A 10,203-nucleotide genomic window follows, 5' to 3' on the forward strand; every position below is an offset into this window, starting at 1 on the left:
ATATGAACTGCTTACATTCACAGTGTCAAACAGGTCATATACTGTATAAATAAATGTTCTGATCTTGCTATAAAAAAACTCAACCAAAAGAAAATATTCAGTTTTCAGTGAGTTACAAATCCTGTCATCCCTTAAAAGCTCATCATGCTTAAAACAGACTAGACAGGAAATACAAGAGATGTTATGACTATGCTCAGTCACTCACAGCAATGAGAAAAAAACAGATGTTTTCAGAAACTTGATAACTGGACTTTCGTTTATGCCCTGTGATTATCTAGTTTTATTATAACCTGTATGTAAAAAGATGATAATCTACCCAAGCATCCTGATTGTGTTTTTTTTTTCACATTTGACTTGACTTCCTGTCATCTGTCCCTGTAACACTAAACACTAACCATGGCAAAAGCACACATCATTTGGGACATAATGCAAGTAAAGTGAGAGGTGGATGGTGAAAGGTGAGAGGATCTGACCCTGGTTGAGGTCAGCAGGTGGAGGGTTCGCATCCCTACTGAATCGTGGAGGCAGCAGGCTGATTTTGGGGGAGGTGTAGGAATATGAACGAAGACGGATGCCCTGCTCAATATCCTGAAAAAATAAATAATGAACATTTTCACTCAGTTTCCATCTCACAGTGCTCAAAAATGTAGTAATGATGATCACGTGTAGTATCTGTAGTCAGATATCTGTATTTGTGCAGTTTGCCTCACTGTTGAGAACAGGGAAAATAAGTGCGGTACCTTTGCAGGGGTGGGGTTACAGGCAGAGGAGGCGGAGTGAGAACGCGTGCAGGTAAGATCAGGGGCGGGCTTAAACATAATCCGATCATCTGCGCTGTTTTTGAGCTCAGGCTGTGGCTGGGGGAGGGGCTTCTTCATTAAAATGTCATCATCATCATCCTCCTCGCTGTCCATTTCCAAGGCCACCAGACTCGGGCTTAGAGAGAGGATTGGACTTCTAAAAATTCTCAACAACCACTGTGAGTAAGACGAGCATCACTTACGCTTTGTAAATAATTCATACATTTTGTGTGTGACACAAACGCTCCTCCAACTATGCTGAAATCCCACAAAAAGGCAAATGTTTCTAAATCATGGAAACATTTTTCAAATTGATTGTGGGCTTATGCATAACAACTGCACTCCTGCTTTACAAGGCAAATGCATCCAGCAAACAGGGCCAGGTAACTTGTCAGTTTGCCCTGGTTTGTTTTTTGTTTGTGTGTCTGGTTTCACATTTCTTCTACTGCAGAAGTTTTGCTTCAGAAAGAAAGTAGTGCCCAATACAGTACAAATTTGTTATTGTACACAAGTAAACAAAATGTCATTAAAATGTTTTCCAAACAGTGAAATTCATCAGACTGATGGGTCCATGCTCTCGGCAGCCAAGAATTCATTGCGCAAAAACACATGTGGTCAGCACAAAGAAACAATGTTTATTCTACATGTAAGAGAACCTGCATTTAATGTATGAATAATTTTTTATGTCATGCAACCTATCCATGTTGGCATGTGCCTGATGTGGCTACTTCAAGTATAAACTGAGGACATAAACTACTATTCAAAAGTTTGGGGTTGGTCATTTTTTTGGAAAGAAATTGACACGTTTTTTCAGCAAGAATGCATTTAGCTTCATCAAAAGTGTCATTAAAGACATTTATAATGCTACAAAAGATTTACATTTAAAATGAATGCTGTTCTTTTGAACTTTCAAAAACATAATAAAATACTTCCACAAAAACATTAAGCAGCACAACTGTTTTCAATATTGCTAATAATAACAAAATGTTTCTTGAGCACCAAATCAGCATATTAGAATGATTTCTGAAGGATCATGTGATACTGAAGACTGGAGTAATGGCTGCTGAAAATTAAGCAAATTAAATATATTTTGAAGAGTAATGTTTTTTTCTGTATTTATGATCAAATACATGCAGCCTTGGTAAGCATAATATACTTTTTTCAAAAACATTTTTAAAAAATCTCACCGACCCCAAACTTTTAAATGGTAGTGTATAAAGTGTACAGTGTCGATATTAACTGACCGTCACAACAAAACATCAATGTTAGCATGCTTACCTTAGGTCACATGACTCTGTAGGTGAGCTTGAGCTGTTATATGTCAATTCAGCAGGTCGTGTGGCACGCATGAGTCTATCCAGCATCAGTCCCGCAGGAGAGGTGGGAGAGAAAGAATGAGAAGCATGTTGCCGTCCTCTCTGCCCTTCATCATCTTTAACAGCTGGAGGCATATCTACAGTCCCTGGTGACAAGACCCCTGTATCTGACATTCGCCACACACCACTATCTGTCCCAGAGCTGTCCTCTGTGACACCTGAAACAGCATACTTCATACTGAGGTCATTGTCCTACATCAGAAGGGAACACAAAGAAATATCTGTACATGTGCAATATTTGTACATATACATATACAAATATATAAGTAGAAGAAATATTAAGTAACAAGAAGTAACATAGAAATTTAACAGGGTTAGTTCACACAAAAAAAAAATGTTTCACTCTCATGGCATGATAAAAACCTGTATTACTTACTTTCTTTGAAAAAAAATGTAACCATTTTTTCCATACAGTGAAAGTCAATGGGGTCCAAAACATTAGTGGTCCCCACTGACTTTCATTGCACATTTTTCTAAATATCTTCTTCTGTGCTAAATGGAATAAATAAAATTATACAGGTTTGGAAGGACATGAGGGCAAGTACAGTAAATTATGACGAATTTTCATTTTTGGGTGAACTATCCCTTTAATATAGTCAGACTCAATTAAAACGGTTCTTTTGCCACAGGGTTCTAAGAATATACACACAAAGCCTGACGTCTCATAAAACATAGCGGCATGTCTTTAATAATGTCAAACCTTGTGGCAGCAGAAGAGTTGTGGTTTAAGATTCAGGCTACAACGTTCCAAGATCAAATAAAGACTTTCCCTAAGACTTTCACGGAGATCAATCACAGGATAAAGGCAGTAAATGAAGGGAGGAGATGGGATTTGGATGAATAACGTTACAGCTGAGTGTCTGCAGATCTGGCATACTGAGTGAGCTGATTTGTAGAAGCAGCGATATGTGTGGCGTCTGACCTTAGCGGAGCCTCTGAGCATGGCTGTGAGCCTGACGGCAGCAGTGTCTGAGGAATGAAGGTGAAATGGAGTGCAGGAGCCAGGAGAGGAACACAGCTTCTCTGTCAAAACAAAACATGCTGTCAAATTGATGTGTGTGTCAATACAACTGGATGGAAATGCAGTGTCAGTGATATTTAAAAGTTAGCTAATAAAAACAATATTGTAAATATCAGCTGTCACTTTACAGGCTGCTGCCTTTGTTCTGTTTGGAAACGTTTGTGTGCATGAGTGTGCACAAGTGTTTTGAAAATCTCTGAATGCCAAGATGGCAGAAGAAACCAGTAAAACAGAAAATAGCACAACAGCATGGTCTCTTTATGGCCATTAAATATTCTGTTTCATTTTCAGGAATGCTTTTGCTTTCCTTTTGCACAGTTAACTCTATATGTCTCTGCATTTATACTGCAGTGAGATCCAACAAATATTTTTTTGAGAAATAAAGAAATACTTTTATTATTTTTTAATTCGTTATTTAACAGTAAAAAACTGCCCCAGAATTAGCTACAAATCTAAATGTCATCTGCTGCCCCTATTCAGCAAGGACACATTAAATTGATCAAAAGTGAGAGTAAAGAAATTTATAACATTATAAAAGATTTATATTTCAAATAAAGGCTGTTCATTTGAACTTTCTAGAAATGTTTCTTGAGCACCAAATCAGCATATTAGAATGATATCTGAAGTATAATGTGACACTGAAGACTGGAGTAAAGATGCTGAAAATTAATTTCTAAAATAGAAAACAGTGATTTTATATTTTATTAGTATTTCACAATATTACTGTTTCAACTGTATTTTGAATTAAAACAAATGCAGCCTTGATGAGCATAAGAGACAAAAACACCAACCCCAAATGAATGGTATAATTTTGAATGGTATAATAGAGTGTATATTTTTTCTCACAGCAGACAATTTTAACAGACACTTATCCTTTTACTTTTACATCTTTATATAGTTTCAAAGCAACTTAGAAATGAGAAATAAATCCAAGTGAGCAATTATTTAAGCAAATCTGCTACTAACTTAAATAACAGAGAACTCCATTAATACATCCTAAACTATGAAGAAGAAACCGTTGAATAATAAATTATCTTCTGGGCACACACACACAAAATTTGTGGTCCCAATGCAGTCAAAATGGTGCAGTGTGTAAAGAAAATAGAAGAAACAGACATTCAGCCTTTCTCACACACACTTGTAACGACCTTTACAGCTCTGTGCAGAAACACAAACTTACACATGTACCTATCCATTCACATGACAAAAACTTCCACCGACACTGTCAAACAAACACAAACACAAACACACCAACATTACATTTTCAAGGGAAAGATCTGTATATGTTGGCACATAATCAGTTGTGTGTGTCTTGGTAAAGATGATGTTTAAAAGTGAAAGTGAGATTCCAATAACTTGCCGGGGCACCCCGTAATGAAGGATGCATGTGAAGGCCTTCCAACAATAACGGAAAAAACAGATACTGACGTCAACTTCACAAACACACACACACACAGACTTTATTCATTCAGATACTTGGTGAATCACACATCTGCAGGAAACCCAAACACAGGGCTCATGTGTGCTGAATTTCCATCAACTCAAAAGCAGATCTAAAACATCTGTAATACTAACACAATAACTGGATAATGCAGTTTGGCTTTCAAATGATTAACGATGACTCACTCAATTTGACCTTTGACAGGCAGTTTTCTTTTATCCTTCCTCTGACTACAGTATTTTCGGTCAGGATGACCATACACATTTTTGAGGTGAGATTTGAAAAACCAATACCAGTAGAATAACCACTGTAATGTCCTATCAAAAACATCTCACTGCAAGCCTGGCTTGAAAGTCCCATTGTACAGAACCAGAACCAGCTATTTGAGCTCTGACTCATTGCTGAATTAAGCCTGTAAAGCTGCCCTGCACCACAGACCAGAAACAATGGACAAAAACACACAAACTAAAGTCATGTGAGACAATCAAAGACTTTTAGGATGTGCATGTGTTCATGCGTTGTATTTGTGTGTCTTTGTTGCATGCATCATTCGTACAGACTATCTCTAGTTACCTGCTTTTGATGTCCGTCTCCGGATTCTCATCTTTGGGAAGGATGGCCATGAGTAGTTAAACGGAGAGTCTGAGTCAGAGTCCATGTTTTTAGTTTTCCTCAACTGCTCCGTTGTGTGAAACACATAACAGTAAAATCACCAAGGAGTTAGGCAGGAGTTTGAGAACACCTTTCTAAAAAATGCAGATTCCTCAGATAAGCGTTGAGGAGATGAGTCTGCGAGTGTTTGCGAGCGTATCGGAGAAGGTGGGCTCAGTCTCGACACTCTATACTCCCACTTTTTTGTTGCAGGCAGAGTCAGAACTCAAACTGGACCTGGGAGAGAGCACGACTGAGGGATTTTCAAATGAAGGTGTCTGTAGGAATCTGAAAGGTCAGCCAAGGTTTAGGAATCATTAACCATACACGCTAATAAAACCCCATGAGGTCCTGGGATGCAAAAGGACACACACTACTTCTTACTCTTTGTAAACAAATAATACAACAAACTGCAATTTCACTGTGGAACAAATTACCATAATTATGTTTTCATAAATTCATGATGCAAAGCAACCTAATTTGTAATGCAACTTCTCACAGGCAGGAATGAGTCATGTATCTCCTCAAAAACTGTAAAAGGGTGGGCCAAACTGATTTGCAACACACATTCATTAATTTTAATAACAATCCCAGAGTGGTGGCCCACAACATAATCTAGAACATGATCTAAAATGTATAAACAGCTGTCCAAATCAAAGACTCACTTCTGGGTGCATGTCAGAATTTTCCATCCGACATTTTGCTAGGAAATCTGTCCTGCAATATTCTCTCCATTTAAAACATGACATTACTGAAAAATCTAAACTAGTCATGCTGAGCTGATAGTTAATGATAAATTTAAAATATATATATCAGTAATATTATTGTAATTGTATATAATAAAATATGAATTTATATTAACATAACATTGAAATTAAACTGTGATCTGCAACAAAATAACAAATTGACACCAAACCAACCTCAAATCACAAAGTCAATCCTACAAAATCCAACTATATATATAAAAAATACCCTACTTAAAATCAACAGCACAAACCAAATCTGACACAGACTCAATTCACAAAATCAAACCCGCTAAAATGCAACAACACAAACTCAACAACACACATTACATCTAAAAAGCCAAGTCACCACCAGCCAGGAACTTTTAAAAAGCAGTATCACAGCCAGGTGTGTGTGTGTGTGTGTGTGTCTGAGACGAGATGGATTACTGTCTGCATGTGGTGGACATTCAGTCTCTGCTAGAGAACCACTCAGTGTGTGTATGTATCCATCCTTCAGCGGGAACATGTGCTCCAGTAATCCAAACAGCAGACTCATTCAGTTCACCAAAGGTCTCAAAAACCAACAAAAGTCTTTTATTTCACAGGTTAGGATTTTTTAAATGGTACCATGAGTGCGCTGCATGAGTTGCTTAGAAAATCCTCCTTATGAAGACAGATCTCCTGATAGGTGAAGGTGAGCAAACAAAAATGTCAGATTTAGTTCCTTTTTTCTTATATCCTTTTGTACGTGTTCTTGTTCCTTTATTTCTATGACAGCGGAATTGTCCATTCAGTTTAAATAGAGAGCTGCAAAAGGTTTGCTTCCAGTCGGCCTGCTCTTTTCTGTGGACTGTGACTGTTTCAGTCTCTCATGAAATCTGGGCTCCAACCCCAGCTCTCTCCTCCCTCCAGAGTTGTTAGTGGCTAACCGTCTGTGTGTGAGAGACTGAGTTTGTGTTTTAAAATGAGAAATAAGGGAATGATAGTTCAGTATAGCTCAAATGATGAGAATGGGTTGCATACTGTATGCGAGTATGAATGAATAAATGTCTAAATATAGTCATAATCATTAAAAATATATTTTTATAATCATTATCATGGGTAAGTACCACTTCTTTTCAAAAGTTATGGGCAAAAAAATTAAAAAATCAAGACATTTGCATATTTTGTGTGGTGCAATTTGCTCATTTTTAATCCAATTTTGATCAAATTTAATTTAATTAATTTAAACTGACAATCCTCATGCATAATACTTTCCAACATCTTCTTTCTTTAAAAACCTAAATGTAAAAAAGTCATGAGATTGACACAGACTTCACAAAATCAAACCCGCTAAAATGCAACAACACAAACTCAACAACACACATTACATCTAAAAAGCCAAGTCACCACCAGCCAGGAACTTTTAAAAAGCAGTATCACAGTCAGATGTGTGTGTGTGTGTGTGTGTGTGTGTCTGAGACGAGATGGATTACTCTCTGCATGTGGTGGACATTCAGTCTCTGCTAGAGAACCACTCAGTGTGTGTATGTATCCATCCTTCAGCGGGAACATGTGCTCCAGTAATCCAAACAGCAGACTCATTCAGTTCACCAAAGGTCTCAAAAACCAACAAAAGTCTTTTATTTCACAGGTTAGGATTTTTTAAATGGTACCATGAGTGCGCTGCATGAGTTGCTTAGAAAATCCTCCTTATGAAGACAGATCTCCTGATAGGTGAAGGTGAGCAAACAAAAATGTCAGATTTAGTTGCTTTTTTCTTATATCCTTTTGTACGTGTTCTTGTTCCTTTATTTCTATGACAGCGGAATTGTCCATTCAGTTTAAATAGAGAGCTGCAAAAGGTTTGCTTCCAGTCGGCCTGCTCTTTTCTGTGGACTGTGACTGTTTCAGTCTCTCATGAAATCTGGGCTCCAACCCCAGCTCTCTCCTCCCTCCAGAGTTGTTAGTGGCTAACCGTCTGTGTGTGAGAGACTGAGTTTGTGTTTTAAAATGAGAAATAAGGGAATGATAGTTCAGTATAGCTCAAATGATGAGAATGGGTTGCATACTGTATGCGAGTATGAATGAATAAATGTCTAAATATAGTCATAATCATTAAAAATATATTTTTATAATCATTATCATGGGTAAGTACCACTTCTTTTCAAAAGTTATGGGCAAAAAAATTTAAAAATCAAGATATTTGCATATTTTGTGTGGTGCAATTTGCTCATTTTTAATCCAATTTTGATCAAATTTAATTTAATTAATTTAAACTGACAATCCTCATGCATAATACTTTCCAACATCTTCTTTCTTTAAAAACCTAAATGTAAAAAAGTCATGAGATTACTCCCAATTAAAACCTAAAGTAGTCTTTTTTTTCTAGGTTTAACCAAGCAAACTCCAAATCTGTCCAAAGACCCCAATAACTTACTAAACATAGACCTGTTTGGGAATCATTTTGCTTCTTGAACAAGGTAACTGGGAGAAATAGGTGAAAGCATCTGTATTAGGATGAGGAACACGTTCTGTGGAATGGGCTAAAGTTTAAAGCATCATCTTAAATGTCAGCTTTTGTGCAAGTTCAAAAATCTAAGCTTGTTAACATTCCTGCCTCCACTTTACAGTTGAAACTGTGAATGTGCATGTCTGTGTGAAAGGGTGGTTGGGTTAAAGGGGCCAAAGCCATTGCAAAAGAAATGAGTTCCACCTTGAGTCCTCCTTGCTGAGCTGCAAATCTCCCTATCTTCCTCCAAAAAAAAAAAAAACCCTAATAAATAAACAAAATATATTTAATAAATAAATTGTAGTTTTTGAGCCAAGGGTAGCAGATCCTTGAGAGCAATAGCAGCGCCTGCGATCCAGAAGGCACTTTTTCCCCTTGAGCAAAAACATGAAACTATTCAATGAAAACTGAACTGAAGGTCTGCACAAGTTCATTTAGATGGTAATGTTCAGTTGCCAGTGCCTGCTACTTTGTAATTGTACTTGTAATACACTGAGAGTATGTTTAAAAACACAAGACGTCTGTTTTGAATGAACACGATTTTGCGCGAACCAAAAAGAATCCTTTTAAATTAAAGTGAAAAACGGATGCAGCTGCACTGAAGTAAATTAAGTTAACATCAGCCCAATAAGAAAATTCATGATTTTTCCATATTCAATAAGCCCCTCTCATGCATGCAACACAAAGCAACAGCAGTCAACATCAAATTTCCTTGTTGATGTTTACATATAAGAACTTCATAGGCAGAGGTGGGTAGTAACAAAGTACATTTACTGTTCAGTTGCCAGTGCCTGCTACTTTGTAATTGTACTTGTAATACACTGAGAGTATGTTTAAAAACACAAGACGTCTGTTTTGAATGAACACGATTTTCCCAATAAGCCCAATAAGAAAATTCATGATTTTTCCATAATTAATAAGCCCCTCTCATGCATGCAACACAAAGCAACAGCAGTCAACATCAAATTTCCTTGTTGATGTTTACATATAAGAACTTCATAGGCAGAGGTGGGTAGTAACAAAGTACATTTACTCAATTACATTTACTTGAGTAAATGTTTTTGAGTAAAGAGTAAAAATAAAAGTGGGTACTTTTACTTTAACTTCGCTACACTGGGTGATGTTCCTCTCGTTACTTAATCTTAATGCAATACATGTTAAGAAACGTCCAGTTTATTCCAAGCGTGCTGTCTTTTATTTCCCGGGGCATGCCCCATTCGCGAATAAATCACTATTTTGAGATGATTCTGTTCAAAGGCCTTGATCAAACATGTTGGCAAAGTGGTCTGAATTGGTTCATGAATCAGTTTGAATGATTTGTTCATCTACACTCAATTGAAACCAAAGCTGCAAATGCTACTGCTTGTCTGCGTTGAAGATCTTTATTAGTTGAACACCTGCAATTAATGATTCCACAGGTATGCATTCGATTTAATTTCATAGAAGTAATACTTTGTAGTAGTGGTTACTAGGGGCCCTATCATACACCCGGCGCAATGCGGCGCCAGGCAAGTGTTTTTTGCTAGTTTTAGCCTGACGCAGTTGTCATTTTCACGTCCTGCGGCATATTGTTTAAATAGCAAATGCATTTGCGCCCATTTGTGCGCCCATGGGCGTGCTGGTCTGAAAACGAGGTGTGTTCAGGCGCATTGCTGGCGCGTTGCTATTTTGAGGCAACTGAAATAGACTGCACCATTG

At 37.3% G+C, this 10,203-nt stretch overlaps 1 protein-coding gene across 9 annotated transcripts in view; it reads right to left on the minus strand.

Moving 5' to 3' along the window:
• LOC107718644 (rho guanine nucleotide exchange factor 28-like) overlaps positions 1-10,203 on the minus strand; it is a 66,565-nt gene that overhangs the window by 24,935 nt on the left and 31,427 nt on the right. For all 9 annotated transcript variants that reach the window (XM_016525823.1, XM_016525828.1, XM_016525829.1 and 6 more), the window contains 4 exons: positions 3,099-3,199; positions 2,079-2,368; positions 741-936; positions 474-588 (listed from right to left, as the gene is read on the minus strand). In XM_016525823.1, the coding sequence (XP_016381309.1) occupies positions 474-588; positions 741-936; positions 2,079-2,368; positions 3,099-3,199 (702 nt within the window). The remainder of the gene's footprint in view (positions 1-473; positions 589-740; positions 937-2,078; positions 2,369-3,098; positions 3,200-10,203) is intronic.

The sequence above is a fragment of the Sinocyclocheilus rhinocerous genome, unplaced genomic scaffold (genome assembly GCF_001515625.1).
Source record: "Sinocyclocheilus rhinocerous isolate Xijiao unplaced genomic scaffold, SAMN03320098_v1.1 scaffold873, whole genome shotgun sequence".
Taxonomy (NCBI): Eukaryota; Metazoa; Chordata; class Actinopteri; order Cypriniformes; family Cyprinidae; genus Sinocyclocheilus; species Sinocyclocheilus rhinocerous.